At 43.5% G+C, this 20,650-nt stretch overlaps 1 protein-coding gene across 1 annotated transcript in view; it reads left to right on the top strand.

The window, feature by feature from the left end:
* Positions 1–8,963: 8,963 nt before the first annotated feature.
* LOC143930732 (5-hydroxytryptamine receptor 3A-like) overlaps positions 8,964–20,650 on the top strand; it is a 67,255-nt gene continuing 55,568 nt past the window's right edge. Inside the window, exons 1-2 of the mRNA XM_077455293.1 lie at positions 8,964–8,994; positions 18,591–18,754. Of these exons, the coding sequence (XP_077311419.1) occupies positions 8,964–8,994; positions 18,591–18,754 (195 nt within the window). The remainder of the gene's footprint in view (positions 8,995–18,590; positions 18,755–20,650) is intronic.

Consider the following 20,650-nt stretch of genomic DNA (forward strand, 5'->3'; position numbering starts at 1 on the left):
CCCAACATTGGTTTCTAGCAACCAGTGAAGTGCTTGCCCTAACATTCACAGCGTTGTAACTAAGATATGATGAGAATGATGATGACTAATAAGTGATTTCATTTTTTGTGTTGTTGCGGAACCAGGAGTGCTCCCACAGATATAGAATGCAAACTCCTCCAATCCAAATGTATATCCGCAGCAGCTTGGTTCTTTCTAGAGAGTAGTATTTATTGGATTCCAAAATAGCTGACAAAGTCCAACAGAGTACTTGCAAAATAATATAATGATCAGAAGCCTCAAGAGTCCCCAGTTATCCCTGTTATCACAAGCATATGAACACTCCACCCATCCAGCATATACTGTATGTCCCATCTATATGATGCAGCTAGGTGGCTTCCATGCATGTGTAGCGATGACATTTCGGACAAGGTGTCTGTCATGTATAAATTTAGTTTTTGTCTCAGAACAGTAATGGGGTTCTGAGGGTTAATTGTGTAGGTTAACTTTGACATCAGTTTGGTTGGGCTGTGTTAGAAGTTCTGCCTGGTCATGTGAACAGTTGAGTGCACATGACAGGCCCAGAACCAGGCCTGGTTGGACGATTTGGGTATCGGCGTTCCCCAGAACCAATCAGTGGGTGTGCCAGGCCCCGCTGAGGAGTCTGGGGAAGGGTACTTAAGATGTTGAAGTCACGTGTTCAGGGTTCATTCGTGAGGCCATAGCGGCCTGTTCCTGATACTGGACCAGTGTAGCCCCGTGAGGGTCCCGGTCACGGGAGCGTATGTCGCTCTGCAACATTCTTCGGTTGGTTAGCCCCAATAGACCCGCCTGGTCTGGGGTAAGGATCCATCTGTTCCCAAGTCTCTGAACCAGCTGGTCCGAGGCGCAGTAACTGAGGGAGTATTCAATGCGTCCGGGTGCGCTCTCAGCTTTGAGGGGCACCGCAGCTCGTGTAAGTGACCGGGGGAGGACTCTTCAGAGGAGGGCCGACAAGCTGGCATTCTGAGAAGTGCCTGGTTGCTGAGTTGTGAAGGACACTGACGGATTCACCCTTTTCCAGTACTGCCAAGGAGACAGAGAACGTTCCAGGGAGGAAAAAGGTTCCTGTTCACTTCCGTTACAAGTTACTCAAGGTCCAAGGTTTCACAAGTTCTGGATCAAAGTGCTGACTGCCATAATCTCTGACAAGAGATTTGTTCAGCTTTGAAGTGCCCAGCTGGGAGTTGCTACTCTCTGGGTGGTATTAGAGACTTTCTGATATTAGCAGTTCAAGGTGTCTGAGTTTCTTCACCCTTGCCCTTTGTTCCCATACCAGACTGTGTTTGTTGGATGTTACCCCTGCAAATAAAAACCTTTCTAAAGGACTTTTAGGGTGTCAGCGTCCAAAGTTGTTGGGTACTAACCCTGGGAACCCCTAGACGTGGAAGAACCAGCCAAGCGGAGGTAACCGGTAAGCCCAGAAGTTAAGGCCGCCCTGCCAATGGTTATGGCCACTACACATGCAATAATGTATACTATATTCTAAATCATTCCTCCATGAAACTACTGTCTAACAGTTAAAAACTTCCTTCTATATACAGTATAATATCAGTAAGTAAGCTGGATTGATCTCTGATTGGTTGACTAAACTAATTTGATCTTGTGATTAAACAAGATGTAAATAACCCTACCTGTAATCCATGAAAACAACAATGAAGGCCAATTATAACGTTTACAACCTTCTTTTCTTAGGACAGTAAACAATTGTCCATTTGACCAAGTGGCATTTTTCTCGCTACAGTTTGCATTGGCCTTTTGAATAGAATCAACTCTGGCAATCCGGATAACCTCCCTTTTAACGTGGAAATGGATTGCAACCTGCTGCCTAGGCTTGTTCATTCTGGAATATACACTGACTGGCCACTCTATTAGGTACACCTTGCTAGTACCGGGTTGGACCCCCTTTTGTCTTCAGAACTGCCTTAATTCTTCGTGGCATAGAGTCAAAAAAGTGTTGGAAACATTCCTCAGAGGTTTTGGTTCATATTGAGGTGATAGCATCACACAGTTGTTGCAGGTCTTTAGGCTGCACGTCCACAATGCGAATCTCACTTTCCACCACATCCCAAAGGTGCTCTATTGGATTGAGATCTGATGACTGTGGAGGCCATTGGAGTACAGTGACCTCATTGTCATGTTCAAGAAACCAGTGGTGAGATGATTTGAGCTTTGTGGCAGACATGGTGCATTATCCTGCTGGAAGGAGCTATCAGAAGATGTACTGTAGTCATAAACAGGCATGTACTGGCCATCGGGACTACCGGGAGATTCCCGGTGGGCCGATGGCTCAGTGGGCCGGTTTCAGTGACAGCCTAGCCAAATGAATGGCTGCGCTACTCGCACAGCCATTCATTTGAGCACCGCTGTACTTCCGAGCGCAGCGCCGCGCACTTCGTCTCTTTCCGCCCCCACTCGGCGCTCTCACAACAATAGTATTGCACACATCTTCGGCCACCTCCGGCCCACAGTCGTCCTTTTCCGCCACCGCTCGGCTTCCCCCGCCCTGCTCCTCTCCGACAGCGCTTTTCAGCGAACAAAACTCGGCTATCTCCGGCGGCCCCCGCGGTAACGGACGCTGTGAGTTTAAATGAGCCGGGGGCCGCCGTGAGAGCAGCCGTCAGGCAGAAAAGTCCCCGGAGCAGACGAGGGAGCCTGGAGGATGGCGGTGCTGCAGGAACCCATCCAGGTAACCGGCCGGCCCATTGAATACTGTGTATAGCACATGGCTATATATTATATATATATATATATATATATATATATATATATATATATATATATATATATATAGCTGTATATAGAATTATATAGCTGTATATAGAATATGGCTGTGTGTATGATATATATATATATATATATATATATATATCATACACACAGCCATATTCTATATACAGCTATATATATATATATATACATAGCCATATTCTCTCTCTCTCTCTCTCTCTCTCTCTCTCTCTATATATATATATATATATATATATATATATATATATATATATGATGTGGTGCTAAATAAAATAACATAAAAAATCTACGGTATTTGGTGAAAATAATGGTTAAAATAATATGCAAAATCCTACATAGCTAAAAGTTCACCAAAACTGTCAATTAATATAAAAATGTGCATAAAAATATTTTCAGCAAAAAAATCATATATAAAAAATGCTTATTAAAAACCCCCCTTTTTTTTGCACTCTTTTTGCACTTTAATACCAAGGACATAGTTTGGATAAAATGGTTTTAATTATAATGAATGGTTTATATATGAATTTTTTGCTGAAAAAATTTTTTATGCACATTTCAATATTAATTGACACGTTTGATGTACTTTTAGCTATGTTGGATTTTTTGTATTATTTGAATCATTATTTGCACCAAATGGATTTTTTTTTTATGTTATTTTGGTTAGCATCACATCCTTTGCTATATATTCAATTTATCTGTGGGTTTGTGTTAGGCCCCTTTCACACATGCGGATGATATGTCCGTATTTCATCCATCCGTTTGCGGATGAAATACGGACATACATTCATCCCTATGGGATAGCGGGTGTGTGCGGATGAGCATCCGCAGACACCCGATTTCCTCCGCCATCGCAACAGTCCGATTCTGCAGACGGAGGAAAATCCTATTTTTCTATCCGTCTGCAGAGCGGATCGGATTAGGACGGACAGACGGTCCGTACGCATCCGATCCCCTTAGAGGAGAGCGGAGAGCTGACAGGGTGGTCCCCGCACAGTGTGCGGAGACCGCCCTGTCCGCAGCCGGCTTAGCAGGGACAACGGAGCGATCCCCGCTGAGCGAGCGGATCATCACGGGGCGGATCATTACTGATCCGTCCCGTGTGAAAGGGGCCTAAACCTGTTTGATGTTGGCAGCTTCTCATTACTGCGGTTGATCAAAAATAAGTGTGCGCATTAGTTGTTTATTTTAAAATATATAATGCAGAGCCAGACTTCGGGCAGGTGACAAGGGGACACCAGGGGGTAGAGAGGGGGGGGGGGGGGCTGGAAAATAAAAGATCACCAGCAGTGTGCTGTCGGCTTCTGAGTTTGCATACTCCTGCTATGTGTCTAGCCGGGCCGTGATGACGTCACTCTCGTGCAAGTGCGCAGCATACTGTTTTTTTGCGTGTTTGCAAAATTGGAGTGGGCCAGTCTGGATGAAGTCCAGGGCCAAATTTTTGTCCCAGTCCAGCCCTGGTCATAAAGGGATGGACATGGTCAGTAACAATACTCAGGTAGTCCGTGGCATTTAAACGATGCACAATTGGTACTAAGGGGCCCAAAGTGTGCCAAGAAAATATCCCCCACACCATTACACCACCAGCCTGAACCGTTGATACAAAACAGGATGGATTCATGCTTTCATGTTGTTTATGCCAAATTTTGACTCCATCATCTGAATGTTGCAGCTAAAATTGAGACTCATCAGACCAGGCAACATTTTTCCAATCTTCTATTGTCAATTTTTGGTGAGCCTGTGTGAATTGTATCCTCAGTTTCCTGTTCTTAGCTGATAGGATTGGCACCTGGTGTGGTTTTCTGCTGCTGTAGCCCATCTGCTTCATGGTTTGATGTGTTGTGCATTCAGAGATGGTATTCTGCATACCTTGGTTTTAACAAGTGGTTATTTGAGTTACTGTTGCCTTTCTATCATCTCAAGCTATCCATTCTGTCCATTCGCCTCTGACCTATGACATCAACAAAGCATTTTGCACACATCTGCCACTCACTGGATATTTTCTTTTTTTTGACCATTCTCTCGAAACCCTAGAGATGGTTACACTATATTACCAAAAGTATTGGAATACCTATATTCACACACACACACATGAACTTTAATGGCATCCCAGTTTTAGTCAGTAGGGTTCAATATTCAGTTGGCCCTCCCTTTGCAGCTATAACAAACAGCTTCAACTCTTCTGGGAAGGCTGTCCACAAGGTTTAGGGTGTGTCTATAGGAATGTTTGACCATTCTTCCAGAAGCACATTTGGGGGGTCAGGCACTGATGCTGAACAAGAAGGCCTGGGTCACAGTTTTTGCTCTAATTCAACCCAAAAGGTGTTTTATTGGGTTGAAGTCAGTCAAGTTCCTCCACCCCAAACTTGCTCATCCATGTCTTTATGGCTGCAAAGGGTGGGCCTGTTATAGCTGCAAGGGGTGGGCCAACCCAATATTTAATCCTACGGACTAAGACTAGGATGCCATTAAAGTTCATGTGCATGTAAAGACAGGCGTTCTCATACTTTTGATAATATAGTGTATATATACATGTAGCAAAGTCCTGGTGACCCTGAAGCCCAATGATGACGTCCAGAGTTAAGGGCAGCTGACATCCTTCAGTGTAGAGGGGGTTACAAGGCATGGTGGGTGTAATGCAAGATGAACAGGTGGGCGCCAGACACTTTTTGAATGCAAAGAGATTTATTGTCTCTTAAACAGACCTGTCTGAGAGAGGATTAGGGCCAGGACACCCTTAGGAGAGATGCAATGTTAATTGGCAGACTCCGAGACTTCTATATGTAGACAGCTATACAGGCCTCCAGCCGGACACCACTTCTGTATAGGTAGTAACGCTGTCTCCTATGGAAACAGTCTTGTAGCTGTTACTAACTGTAAAGGTAATCAACTTTCTGCAACATGAACAGTTCTCTACCCAACACTCATTCACATGGGTCTTCACAGTGGAGCTCCCAGTCTCTCTCACTAGACTTCAGATCCACTAGCCACTGGATCCCCTGAGCTCTTTCACTGTAGCACTTAGTATCTTCCTCAAGCATCATCCCTGCTTCACTGCTGGGTCCCTGGCTTGGCACTCACAGATACTCCTCAAGCTTCACCCCTGCTGTCCTGCTGGGTCCCTGATTTGGAACTTGCTGATGTTTTTCCACTTCTTCACTGTCTCTGGTTGATGAGAAGCAGTGGCAAAAGAAGCAGTCACAACATTTTTTTTTTTTTAAACATGACCCTTTAAAAAAAAAAAAAGTTCTTAAGTGCACTGTGTGCGGGTGCCGGACATTTGCTGGGTTTGGAGCTGCTTTGTCCATCACTCTGAACAGCTTTCCGCCCGGCGCCCGTAGTGTATCACTACGACCGGGTGCTTTGTTCTCAGTGTGAGACCAGACGTCACTTCCGGCGGGCTACAAAAAGATGGCCACCACCTTAAGGACTAATCCCCTTGTGTTCAGTGGAGAGGGGAGGGCCCTCCCCTCTCCACTGAACACACGGAGAAAGCCGGAAAATAGCTGCCGCTGAAGGGGACAGAGACAGACATGGCATGAAGGAGGGCTGTGCTGCCAGGGACACATGTGAGGAGGACTCTGCTCTGCTGATGGGGAAAACATGTGAGGAGGACTCTGCTCTACTGATGGGGGCACATGTGAGGAGGACCCTGCTGATGGGGACACATGTGAGGAGGATTCTGCGCTGATGGGGACACATGGGAGGAGGACTCTGCTGCTGATGGGGACACAGATGTAAGGAGGGACTCCGCTGATGGGGACACAGATGTAAGGAGGGGCTCCGCTGATGGGGACACAGATGTAAGGAGGGTCTCGACTGATGGGGACACAGATTTAAGGAGGGACTCTGCTGATATGGACTCAGATGTAAGGAGGGACTCCGTTGATGGGGACACAGATGTAAGGAGGGACTCTGCTGATAGGGACACAGATGTGAGGAGGACTCCCGCTGCTGGGAGCACCTTGTGTAAGGAGGGCCTCTACTGGGGACACCCGATGTAAGGAGGGACTCTACTGGGGACACCTGATGTAAGGAGGGACTCTACTGGGGACACCTGATGTAAGGAGGGACTCTACTGGGGACACCTGAAGTAAGGAGGGACTCTACTGGGGGCACCTGATGTAAGGACAGACTCTACTGGCGACACCTGAAGTAAGGACGGACACGGCTGGGGGCACCTGATGTAAGGAGGGACTCTGCTGATATGGACTCAGATGTAAGGAGGGACTCCGCTGATAGGGACACAGATGTGAGGAGGACTCCGCTGCTGGGGGCACCTTTTGTAAGGAGGGACTCTACTGGGGACACCCGATGTAAGTAGGGACTCTACTGGGGACAGCTGATGTAAGGAGGTACACTATTGGGGACACCTGATGTAAGGAGGGACTCTACTGGGGACACCTGATGTAAGGAGGGACACTACTGGGGACACCTGATGTAAGGAGGGACTCTACTAGCGACACCTGATGTAAGGAGGGACTGTACTATGGAAACTTTATGTAAGGGGAGACTCTACTGGGGACACCTAATGTAAGGAGGGACTCTACTGGGGACATTTTATATAAGAATGGACTCTGCTGGGGACATTTTATATAAGAATGGACTCTGCTTGGGACACCTGATGTAAGGAGGGACTCTACAGGGGCTCCCTGATGTAAGGACAGACTCTACTGGGGACACCTGATGTAAGGGCAGACACGACTGGGGGCACCTGATGTAAGACGGGACTCTCCTGATATGGACTCAGATGTAAGGAGGGACTCCGTTGATGGGGACACAGATGTAAGGAAGGACTCCACTGATAGGGACACAGATGTGAGGAGGACTCCGCTGCTGGGGGCACCTTGTGTAAGGAGGGACTCTACTGGGGACACCCGATGTAAGGAGGGACTCTACTGGGGACACCTGATGTAAGGAGGGACTCTACTGGGGATACCTAATGTAAGGAGGGACTCTACTGGGGATACCTGATGTAAGGAGGGACTCTACTGGGGACACCTGATGTAAGGAGGGACTCTACTGGGGACACCTTATGTAAGGAGGGACTCTACTGGGGTGCCGTTGAACGTGTTGTATGTCACGGTGTTATTGACCGTCGGAATTTGGTGTGACCATGTGTAGGCAAGACAGTTTCAACTAAATTCCGTCAGAATTCTGACAGGAAAGGCCTCAGAACTTTTTCCGACGATAATTCCGATCGTGTGTACGCGGCATTAGAGTCTGTATCTTGCATATCATTGCAAGATTTTTTATATTTGAATAAACTATCCCTGGTTGACCTGCACCATATGGAGCCCTCTTCCATTTTTCTTTCCATTTTTAGGTTCTGCTGATTACTTAACCACCTCTACTTCCTGGATTGTCCTGGACCAATCTGGCTGCGGGGTGCCTATTGCCTGTCGTTTATACGATTTGGAGCTGTACATCCTTCATTGCATCCAGCGTGACATCTCCTAGAACCGAGGATTTTCAAGCTTGTTTGACTCACTGCCATATAGTATTTGGGTCCACCATTTTCGGTAAGGGTACCTCACCTTTTTTTATGTGAATCTGCACAAGCATCCATAGGTATACCATTCAGTTTATCGGGAGTACACATCCCAGCCCATTTAGGAATGGGGGAATAACATCTCTCTCCACTTCTTCTGGACTTGGCTTCTTTGGACTGTGATCCAACACACCATTGTGTTGTACCCAGTACATTCTGAATCACTTTCACAGATATATTTGATTTTATTTCTGTGTATTGATATTTTTAACGTGTATATTTCACAAGCACTAAAACTTTGGTATCCGCCTTAGTTTTTGATATTTATATTATTACATGTATATATGTTTTCTTCATTAGGTCACAATATTTAGTGCTACACATTATCTTTGCACATTACTTTGAACTTTGTTTGAGTGTCAGCTGCTTTTTATATACACATCTGTTTTATTTTAGGTTTAGCGCAGTATTTCCCCTCTCCATTTTCACATAAAAATTTTGATTACTTTATAGGATTTGGGAAGAAAATGGTCAATAATTCCCACTTGAGATCTTGTGTCTAGCACCAGCTGTTGAAAAATTTTGCATGTCCATCCAGGGGAGTTGCCCGTCAAGTTAAACTGCTTGATCTTGTGTTACCTGGAATAACTATGAGTTCAGAACAAAGAACGTACCTCCAGCTTTGACTGCTCGTCACTCTTCTGAAATGCTGCGGAGTCTTATGGTTCTTTTATGTGGTAAGTTTCATCTAAATTATCCTTCTTTTGACTTTCTACTTTTATTACCGTAATAGAAAACAAAGTTTACTTCAGTAGGTTGATGATGAGATACAGGGTAAATCTAACAAAACATACACTGGATGTGCTACTATCACAGAAAACTACTGTCAGTCCAAGCCTTTATTCATAGATTCTGTGTATATCTTTAGGGCACTTTAAAGAAAACACTTTAAGGTGTGTTACCTTAAGACAGCTCATTAATTTCGAATTGATTGACAACCCACCAGAAAGTAGATTTTAATGGACTGGCACCTTTTTTTGCAATGCTGCACACCACAATGTACATTTTATTCCTCTCTATGTGTTAAGATATTTTAGGAATAGTTCACTGGACAACAAAGACAGTCTAAAGCCTTGTACACACGATTGGATTTTCCGACGGGAAATGTCTGATGACAGGCTGTTGGCAGAAAATCCGACTGTGTGTATACTCCATTGGACAATTGTTGTCGGATTTTCCGTGGACAAATGTTGGATAGCAGGTTTCAAAATTTTCCGTGGACAAATATCTGTTGTCGGATTTTCCGAGCGCGTGTACACAAGTCAATTGGACAAAAATCCAAAGTACGAACATGCTTTCTCGAAAGCAAGGACGAGCCAGAAGCCATCGGTCTTGTAAACTAGCGTTCATAATGGAGACTTAACATTCGTGATGTGTCAAATTATGAAATCTTGAAATGCAGCGCACAATTCTCTTCTTCTTTAATGGGATAATAATGAAGCTGCTTTGCTGGTGATACTGATGGAGTTATTCCAAACAAATTTTCAAAGGCTTTTTTTCTAGTGACATCAAGAATAATATTATTATGCTTTTTTTTTTTTTTTGGTGCAAGTTACCACAACACCATTATCCTGTAATTTTTAAGATCAAAGATACAACTATGTTGGTGTCACTTGTCAATTTTACATTTGTATTTTTTTAAATGTAACTGCCTACTCCCAAACTGCCATTTGAAGTAAAACACATAGCCCAGTATTGAAAGAAATAACTTCTCACAAGTCTCAATCAACCCAATGCTTAACGTGGTTGTATACTCGATTTTTTAACTTTTACCTACAGGAAAGCCTATAATAAGGCTTACCTGTAGGTAAAAAAAATATCTCCTAAACCTTTACGGTTTAGAAGATATTCCCCTCGGTATGCGCCGCTGACTGCAGCGGCGCATGCGCACAAGGGGATTCTCGGCTTGAAAATCCGGCAGTGGCCGGCCGGCCGGAATGAAATCTCCCGCGCGCATGCGCGGGAGTGACGATATCGCGGCTCCGGCCACTCACAGCGCCGGAGCTGCGATACCCGGAAGAAACGGATCGGGCCAGATGTTGGGGCCTCGTTCTAAGGTAAGTATTTCATAATGAGCTAGTATGCGGTGCATACTAGCTCATTATGCCTTTTGCTTTGCAGGTTAAAAAAAATAAAAAATGTGCGGGTTTACTACCGCTTTAAGGAACACCACTACTCAGCTGAATGCGTTAAACATGTCTCCTAAACTCGTGCAAATAACAACAACCAAATAAATTATACACCGCGCTAGATCATGCTATACCATATAAGTGCATACCAAAATACGTGTTGTACAGATAAATATTAAAAAAAATATATATAAAAAATATATATGAAAAAAAATATATAAATCAAATTATCCATTGCCTAGGGGGTCGGCGGAATGCACTAATGCACGATCTATAACACAAATGGATGGATGAGCATGTCAGTAATTTTATAACTGGATGTCACTCATATGCATCTCAGCACACTTTGACAGCAGGAATTTTGTATGAGCTTACAGGACTGTCTATAAGAACTGATTGAATAAGATCTGTATGGCACAGAATCACTTCTTGGAATTAATTTGAGCATATGCACTTTTAGCATGTTTTTTTCTCAATAAGACTGTCACATTATTGTTATTATTTGATTGTCACAGAAGCACCCTTTAAGGACATATAAGGGAATATTATATATCCCACTGGATAGTATCAATAACACAGATCATTTTAAGGCACAGTAAGCACTTTAATAGTATCATTTTATTTTATTTGAATATTTTTGTCATGTTTTATATATTTTATATTTTATTTGGTTGACATGGCCAAGTATTATTCTCCACAATTTTTTTATTGTACATTAAAAAAAAAAGAAAACAAATAAAATTAGACATGCTATCTGCCAATAGAACTTAACCAAAAAGTGCATTCTATGCATCCAAAAATATAGAAAATATACCAAATCAAATAATTATTCAACCAACAAAAACGTCAAAGCAATAACTCCAAGGCCAATAATAAATAACACGTTATCTACTCCGATTTCGCAACATGTCGAACGGCCATTCAGAAATGAACTGAAAAGCATGAACTGAAAAGCACAAATTGAAAAGCACTAAATGAAAAGGGCAAAATGAAAAGCACGAATCAACACTCACTAAATTTCTACTAACACGAAATTAGCAGAAGGAGCCCAAAGGGTGGCGCTAAAGCTGAAAAACCATGTAGTACGTCACTACGTTCGTGATTGTTGGCCAACAATAGTGTGCCGTGTGTATGCAAGACAAGTTTGGGACAATGTCCATGGTTTTGTTGGCCAACAATTCGATCGTGTATACGAGGCTTAAGGCTTCATGTACACTGGCAGCTCCTAAACTTGAGTTTAGGAGTTTTCACCATTTTTTTTTGCCAAAGGTCCTAAACTCAACTCCATAAAAACCTATGTTCCCATGTACACATAGACTTTTAGCAGAGTTTAGTGTCTGCTGTGTTTAGGTGAGGTTAAACTTCCCTCTCCTGAATAGGGAAGAATCGCATTAAAGGATAGAAATGCCTTGACCCCCAGCCATGGGAAAAGGCAAAATGCTGCAAAAACAGTATATATGTTTTCAAAGCAGATGCCCTAGAGAATAAAACAGTAACTGTTTCAATTTTTTATGTCATATGTTATTTGTGCAGAGGTTTTCAAACCACATTTTTTTGCATGAATTTTAATGCAGAAAAACAATATAATACCCAATTGTTTGGTAAAATATAAAAGATGATGTTATGCCAAGTAAATAGATACCAAACATGTCATGCTTTAGACTCATGCACGCCCGTGGAACAGCGACAAACTACGCAAATTCCATTATCCACAGGTGATGTTTTAAAATCCTTTACATGTTAACATTTCAGATTTACACAGGAGGTCTGGTGCTAGAATTGTTGCTCTTGATCTGACATTTGCGGTGATACCTCATGTGTGGTGCGATTGCTGTTTACATATCAAAGCCTGATTGACGTGTCTGTTCGACTTTGCCTGCGAGCACAGGGGGACAGGGGGCACTTAAAAAAAATATATATTTTATTATTTATCTTTATTTCTAAACTGTACCTTTATTTTATTTTTTTAATCACTTTTATTATTTTCACAAGGAATGTAAACATCCCTTGTGATAACAATAGGCAATGACAGGTCTTCTTTACTGAGACATCTGGGGTCAATTAGACCCCAGATTTCTCCTCTGCCCTTAAAAGCTTCGGATCATACCAAGATCGCTATGATCCAATGTTTTTTTTCAAACCAGTGATGGTTTATTTACAACTGGCCAAACTGGAAGTGACAAAATACTCATCACTTCCGCTTTCTTAGAACATAGAGATGATCTGTGCCATTCCAGTCCTCCATTACCTCTATGGTCAACCAGAAGAGCTGCCGGCTGCAGTCCCATGTTCCCCGGTGGGAGGGAGAGCATGGGAAGGAAGAGAGAGGCGGTGGGAGGGGATCACCCCCCTTTTTAGCCGCTAAGATTGCTTTTACAAGAAAGAGCTCTGGCGGCTCTAAAAAACAATACAGGGGTGATGCAACTGTAGGCATCCTGGTATAACCACTGAAAGTCCAGCGGCATATGGGTACGTCACCTGCCAGCAAGTGGTTAAGACAGGTGTTTCCAAGAACAACTGATTCCAAGATCAAGGAAGGCATTTTTGTTGGTCCAAAAGCAGAGACAAGCAACGCCAACCTAAGTGCAGCAATATAGTACACGTTTTATTTATTTCAGTAGTAATACACTTACTCTTTTTAGTAAGAGAACAGGCACATCATATTTGGTAATATTCGAGAATATTCAGATGGATAATCTGGTGGGTGACACAGGACTCCAAGAAGGGGGTGATCCTCTTGTGCTAAATGGCCAGCGTCACGGAGGTCATCAGTTGGTGGAGTATGTGGAGTCGCTTTTGATGATGCAAATTGTGTGCTTTCGGAGGCGCCAGTGGTTTCCAGCGTCTCGGGCTCAGGTCGGCACAGCGTCACGGAGGTCATCGGTTGGTGGAGTATGTGGAGTCGCACTGTGATGATGCAAATTACTTCACTTCATTACATCATCAAATTACTCCACCAACTGATGACCTCCATGACGCTGTGCCGACCTGAGCCCGAGACGCTGGAAACCACCGGCGCCTCCGGACGAGACCACTTAGCGCAAGAGAATCACCCCCTTCTTTTTTTTTTTTTTTTATTATTTTTATTTGTTCCCATTCCCACCCCAAATCAACGAAAATACCCTCCCCTTTCCCTTTTTCCTTCTCCTCCCCCCCCCCCCCCCCGTTTTTATTTTTTTGGTCCACAGATCAGATACGTCATTAATGACAAGTGAGCTAAAGATCTGTTACTGGGGTCAGAGAAAAATGCCAGAAAAGCATTTAAAGATGTTGTTGAAAAACTTTTTGGGAAACTACAGATCACCAACCTACATTAAAGCGGGAGTCCGCCGGGAGTGCTCCGTTTTTTTTTTTTTTAAAAGCCAGCAGCTACAAATACTGCAGCTGCTGACTTTTAAAATAGTGACACTTACCTGTCTAGCGCGCCCGCGATGTCGGCACCCGAAGCCGATCTCTCGATCGTCTTTCGGGTGCTGCCGCCGCCATCTTGGGTATGGGAATCAGGAAGTGGAGCCTTTCGGCTTAATTTCCCGGTTCCCTACTGCGCATGCGCGAGTCGCGCTGCGCAATGAGGATGGACCCGCTGCCTCTGGGATCTGTGTGTTTCCCAGCAGGCAGCGGGGGACTTTCGGAAAGGGGCGTAATCTACGCCCCTTTCCGCAGAGAGCTATCCAGGAAGTGGGTGCAGATACCTGTACTGTACAGGTACCTGCACCCCCCTCCCCCCTGAAAGGTGCCAATTGTGGCGCCGGAGGGGGGGAGGATTCCAATGAGCGGAAGGTCCACTTTAGGGTGGACCTCCACTTTAAGCTGTTTGACAAACATCTTACAGCATGCAAGACCATGAAGTGCATTTCACTGAAGACTCATTTTCTGCATTCAAACTTGGGCTTCATCCTGAAAATGTAGGTGCAGTCAGTGATGAACATGGTGAAAGGTTTCACCAACTGGAGTCAATCAATGCTGACTGACTATTGTTGGCTACTGGAGTCAGAGGTACTGGATACTGAGTACAAACGAAAATTAGCAGAAAAACACTTCTAGTCCCATATTGAACTTTTGCAGCCTTTTTCATATTTTTCGAGATTCCTAAGTGATACAGTCATTCAGAAATTATATTTGTGTTAATTTTTTGAAGAAAAATGTTGTCCATTTAATTTTTAGCATCAAATCACAGTGCTCAGTACTTTGGTCCACATAACTTTCTTATAACAAACCAATATTCAAAAATAGAAAACACATAGCTGATAACAAAGAACAATACACCTTACATTTAAACAGTAACCCAGCTTTGGTTAAAAAAAATAAAGCAGATTCCTACCTTTTTGTTATTCTGAAGAAATCCATGTGTGTCTGTGTCCATGTGGGAAAGTTAATCTAATAGGAGTTCTTTCATAATTATCAATCAGCTGCAGCATCTGCAGGGCACTAATGATGTAAGCTGGTGGGTCTGCATCCCTTTAGATGTGATTGCCTATTGGAAGTATCTCACCAAAAATTAAATTTTTGTTGCAGGGGATACCTGAAATCTGACTTGTATCTTAGGCCCCTTTCACACTGAGGCGGTTTTCAGGTGCTACAGTGCTAAAAATAGCGCCTGAAAAAAACGACTCCATTCACTGCAGTGTGAAAGCCGGAGGGCTTTCACACTGGAGCGGTGCGCTAGCAGGATGGTGAAAAAAGTCCTGTTAGTCGCATCTTTGGAGCGATGAAGGAGCGGTGTATCCACCGCTCCTAAACCGCTCCTACCCATTGAAATCAATGGGACAGCGCGGCAATACAGCCGGCAAAGCGACGTGAGCGGTTTTAACCCTTTTCCGGCTGCTAGCGGGGGATAAAAGCACCCCGCTAGTGCCCTCAGACCGCCGCTAAACCGACGGCCGCACCACCCCAGTGTGAAAGGGGCCTTAGTGTAGACTTCTGGGAAAATCAGTGAGCCAATCACACAAGCAGGAAATTATGTTTCTGGGTGGCATACTGTACATGAAAACCTCCAGGTAGCCATATTGCATTGCATTTTACAGAAAATGACAGAGCTGCAGATTAAAAAGGAAAGGTCATTTTTAACAACATTCAATCACAATATGACTTGTGTCGCAATTGTATACGCTATATTATTTTTTCTTTATTTGGAATTTTTTTTTCCCCACGAAAGTGGAGTTACCCTTTAACTGCTTCAGCCCCGGAAGATTTTACCCCCTTACTGACCAGAGCACTTTTTGTGATTCGGCACTGCGTCGCTTAAACTAACAATTGCTCAGTCTCGCAACGTTGCACCCAAACAAAATTGATGTCCTTTTTTTTCCCACAAATAGAGCTTTCATTTGGTGGTATTTGATCACCTCTGCGGTTTTGTTTGCACTATAAACAAAAAAATAGCAACAATTTTGAAAAAAAGCAACATTTTATACTTTTAGCTATAATAAATATCCCCCAAAAATATATAAAAAAATATTTTTTTTCCTTAGTTTAGGCCAATATGTTTTCTTCTACATATTTTTGGTAATACGTGCATATTGATTGGCTTGCGCAAAAGTTATAGCATCTACAAAACAGGGGATAGTTTGTGGCATTTTTATTATACATTTTTTTTTTATTAGTAATGGCAGCGATCTGTGATTTTTATCGGGACTGCGACATTATGGCTGATACGTCGGACAATTTTGACACATTTTTGGGAGCATTGGCATTTATACAGCGATCAGTGCTATAAAAATGCATTGATTACTGCAAAAATGTCACTGGCAGGGAAGGAGTTAGGGGTTACACTAGGGAGTGATCAAGGGGTTAATTGTGTTCCCTAGTGTGTGTTCTAACTGAAGGGGGGAGGGGACTGTGTAGGGGAGATCAGATCGCTGTTCACACTCTGTATGAACAAAAACATATACTCTGTATGCTTACACACACAGATCTTGACCACTGGGCACTCTCATCAGCTCGCTGAGCGAGCAGGGGGTGCTGCGCCCCTAGTGGCCACAGGGTGAAGCGACATTACATAACGTTGTTTTGCCCAGCCGTGCCTTTCTGCCGCAGTACAACTGCGGCGGCTGGTCAGCATGTGGTTAAATACATATCTGCTGTACATGAAATATTAAATCCCATCTCCATCCATATGTACTGCTCTACCATCCTTCTACCCCACTTATTTCCCCATAAAAACACTCTAGCAACATATACCTGCTTCTGCCATAACATGACCCTCCATGGTGACAACTGCTGATCCATTGCTTAATTCTGCCCTGCTACTGACCATTACTGTTGCCATCTTTCTTTGTGACTTCATCACACCTCTGCAGTCTTCAGAATTAGAGAGGACCCCAACACTTTGAATGACAATTGCAGAGTCATGCAACACTGTGCTCATATAACATTTTTATAATTTTTTGACACAGATATGGATTTCTTTTGGTGTTATTCACCTCTGGGTTTTTTTTATTTTTTGCTAAACAAAGGGAAAAATGGAAAATTTTAAAGGAAAAAAAACACTTTTTCTTTGTTATAGTTCTAAAATTTTGCAAATAAGTCATTTTTCTCCTTCGCTGATGGGCACTGATATGCAGCACTGATGGACACTGATATGTGGCACTGATAGGCAGCACTGATAGGCAGCACTAATCATGACTGATAGGTCACACTGATGGGCAGCACTGGTGGGCGGCACTGATGAGCACTGATGAGCAGCACTGATGGGCAGCATTAATGGCACTGATGGGCAACACTGATGGACAGCATAGGTGGCACTGATTTCCACTGATGAGGTTGCACTGATAATCAGGACACTGATGATCAAAGCCCTGATTATCAGTGGGCATGTCCCCTGTCAGGATTGTAGGTTACCAGGGGTTAGAGAGAGGGTGAGAGATAAAGGGGTGCGAGAGATCCCTAGCCCTGTCTGCAGTCCCTCCTGTGCCCCCATGTCCCAGTCTTTAGTCCCTGTCTGTGGGAAGGTGTATGTGATGCTTGATACATTGCCTTCCATGCCAGCAGTGGGCAGGGCCCTATCTCTTAGCTGGATTAGGACAGGAGGTCACAGAGGTGCTCTGCTCCTTCCAGGGGATCTGTTTGCTGTGAGATGCAGCTGTCCCTGACTGTCTGCACCTCCCACTTGTCCTCATTCTCTGTCCCTGGTCAGTCTGTCCACTGGTCCTGGGAGGTCTTAAGAGCTCTTCTCCCTCCAGGGCTATCAGTGCTTGCCACCCTCTGTGCTCTCCTTGCCTGCAACCTCCTGGAGCTGGGTGTTGTCATCCTGCCCCCACCTTGAGGCATTCACTATCCCGCTCCCTGTACCTGCTGCCACCAGACTCTCCGTTACAAGGTCCCTATTGGCCCAGTGCCCGATTGATCAGTGCGCCCCTGGGCCACAGAGTCCCAGCATGGGGAGGCGGAGCTGCCGGCACTGACATTCCTGATTGAAAAAGTGAGTAGGGGCGGCTGAAAAAAAAAATCCCTGCTGGTGCCAGCTCAATGGAGCCAAGTGGCGGGACTTGTCCCAGCACAGGGCTTCACTCAAGAACAATGGCAATTTCATTGCACAGGGCAGGTAAGTATAACATGTTTATTATTTTTAAGATACAAATATTTTAGAATCGCTTTTAAAAACATTAACATCTCCATAATATCTTTCAATTCTGTTATTGGGGAAATTAAACCTCTCAGGTTCACTCACCTACACCTTAGAAACTGTCTTTAAATAAAATGCACAGAGCAAAGCTCATCTCTGTTTATTACAGGGAATATTAAGTATTTTCAGTAGTTTTCTAGATGTGTAGCACATTTAAAAACAGATTGCATAAATGTAAAGATGTTCATTTTTGTAAGGTTTATAATTACAAATCAACATTGGGGCAGCCATAAGTGCAAGCATGTAAAAATGTGAATGTTACAGCAAGGTAACGACTGCTATAAAAACTCAAAATATATATTCATATATTTTTTTAAGAATTATTACACATTGATAATATGATAAAAAGCTGATCTTGTTTAAATAAACGTTATAGCTAGAGAATAAAAACCTTGAAAAGAATGTACAGTACATTCCCCTTAAAGCAAACCTGTGCTAAATATGGATAGATGCTGATGTTTGATATTTAATGTGAAACAACATTTGACCCATCTTCATTCATTCTGTTCTCTGTTCTTAACAGCAGCTACATGTTGTGGCCAGAGGACATGTGGATACCATGATGTAGCAGATTTTCTTGGAGTTCTGAATCAGTCTACTCTTCTTATGAATATCCGACCTGTCAGAGACTGGAGAGAACCCACCCTGGTATCCATAGACATGACCTTCCGAGGGGTTCTACATATGGTACAGTGAATAAGCTGAATTCATTTTCATTCATGTTATCAATATGGCATACTTTGTTCACTTAAATAAACTCAGTTGAAGCCAGAAATAATACATTCACAAAATGCACCTCGTATTATAATTGACCCAAGAGGTCCAGTTCTTACAAAAAAAATCCTTAAAGTGGATGTAAACCCACTCTCATCCTTGATAAAACTTCTGCCATAGTGGTTATCTATCAGGATATACATGCCTCCTGCATGTTTTCCTACCTGTCAAATGCCTCCACTCTGTCTGTTATGAGACCCGAAAAACTGCAGATTCTGTGGGTGGGTCTGTTGTCCGGAGCTTGGTTAGTGGAGTCATCATCTCAGTAGACTCCCCGCTCACCTCAACACTCCCCTTATCAACATGCATTTTCTCCTGTGTATTTCTTACGCTGAACTTCTGCTATGATCACTAACATCCAGTCAAAACCCACAAAAGCCACGACATGACTTCAGCATGCCCAATCATGCTGAGGTGTGGAGCAGCCAATCCTGGGAGAGCTGGAGAAGAAAGGAAGAGGGGATCTGAAGTACACAGAATGTCTCTCTCAGGCTTGTGCATGAGATATGTAAAGCAACTGTCACTCACAGCAAGGGGGAGAAAAAGACTCCTATTTCTCGGTCTGCCTGTTTTTATCTCACTAAAAAAAGATAAGAGAAATGCTCAGAGCTGGATTAACTCTTTGTGGCAAGACTGGGCACAGATGACATGAAATCCTATAGTGTACAAGGTGCAAGCCTTAATTAAAAAATGTTTTTTTTTTCCGGGTTTACATCCACTTTAATATATTGAACAGCATCCCAATGACAGAACATGCACACTTTTTGGACTTTAATGTGTTAAAAATTTAATAAAACAAGGTTAAACAAAAACTCTTTAACAGTATGAAATATGAAAGACATACACCTGTACATTTTCTTGGAAAATCATAAATACCAAGTATACACTTTTTCCTAACATTAGGGGCAGTATAACCAGACAGTTTATGGTGAGTTGGATTACAGAGACCACAAAAGCACTCCACCTGAACCAGTGTGGAGAACAATAGAGTCCTGCTTCTGTAATGCTCTAAAGTGCATGTAAAGGCTGAAGATTTTTTACCTTCATGCATTCTATGTACCTTCAATGTGCAGCTTCCCCCTCAGCCCCCCTATTACTTATCAAAACCCAATGCCAATCCAGAAATTTGCATCTCCCTTCTTATTTGCTAAGAAACAGTAATTCGTTCTCGGTGCTGTCAATCACAGCCAGTCAGAAAGGAGCTAGGGGCAGGGCCTAGCCTCGCTCTGTGTGCCTTATGGACACACAGAGGATGCTAGGGAGCAAGCACGCACAAGTGCCCCCATAGCAGCTGGCTTTGGGGGCACTTAGCCAGAGAGAGGAGACAGGAGTGGTGGCGAAGGACCTGAGATGAGGAGGATCAGGGCTGCTCTGTGGGAAACCATTACATGGAGCAGCTAAGTATAACATGTTTGTTTTGTTTTTTTAAAAGCTCAACATATAGTATCACTTTAAGTAGTAAAACAAGGACACACATAACATACTCAGAGCTTGTCCTTTTAAAAACAAGTCAACAATGGCAGCACAGGGGTCCCATAGTATTAAAGGAAGTGCAGGGAGAGCCCAGTGTTCTCACTTGAGGACATGGCAATCTGGAGATCTTCACTGAACAGCACCAGGAAAAAAATGTAAACAAGAGACGCAACACGTTTTTCTGAGTGTAGTAGAAGGTTAAAAGTACCGGTTTAATAAATAAATAGAGCAACTTACACAATGTAAATATTCACATATTACAAGTAGGGGTCTCTTTGCTAAGGATCGCTCTGGACCACTGTCGGTGGTAGATCCGCAGGCCGCTCAGCCACACTG

This window comes from Lithobates pipiens, unplaced genomic scaffold, assembly GCF_037356315.1.
Source record: "Lithobates pipiens isolate NorthernLeopardFrog02 unplaced genomic scaffold, aLitPip1_a1.2 Scaffold_10, whole genome shotgun sequence".
NCBI classification, from domain to species: Eukaryota; Metazoa; Chordata; class Amphibia; order Anura; family Ranidae; genus Lithobates; species Lithobates pipiens.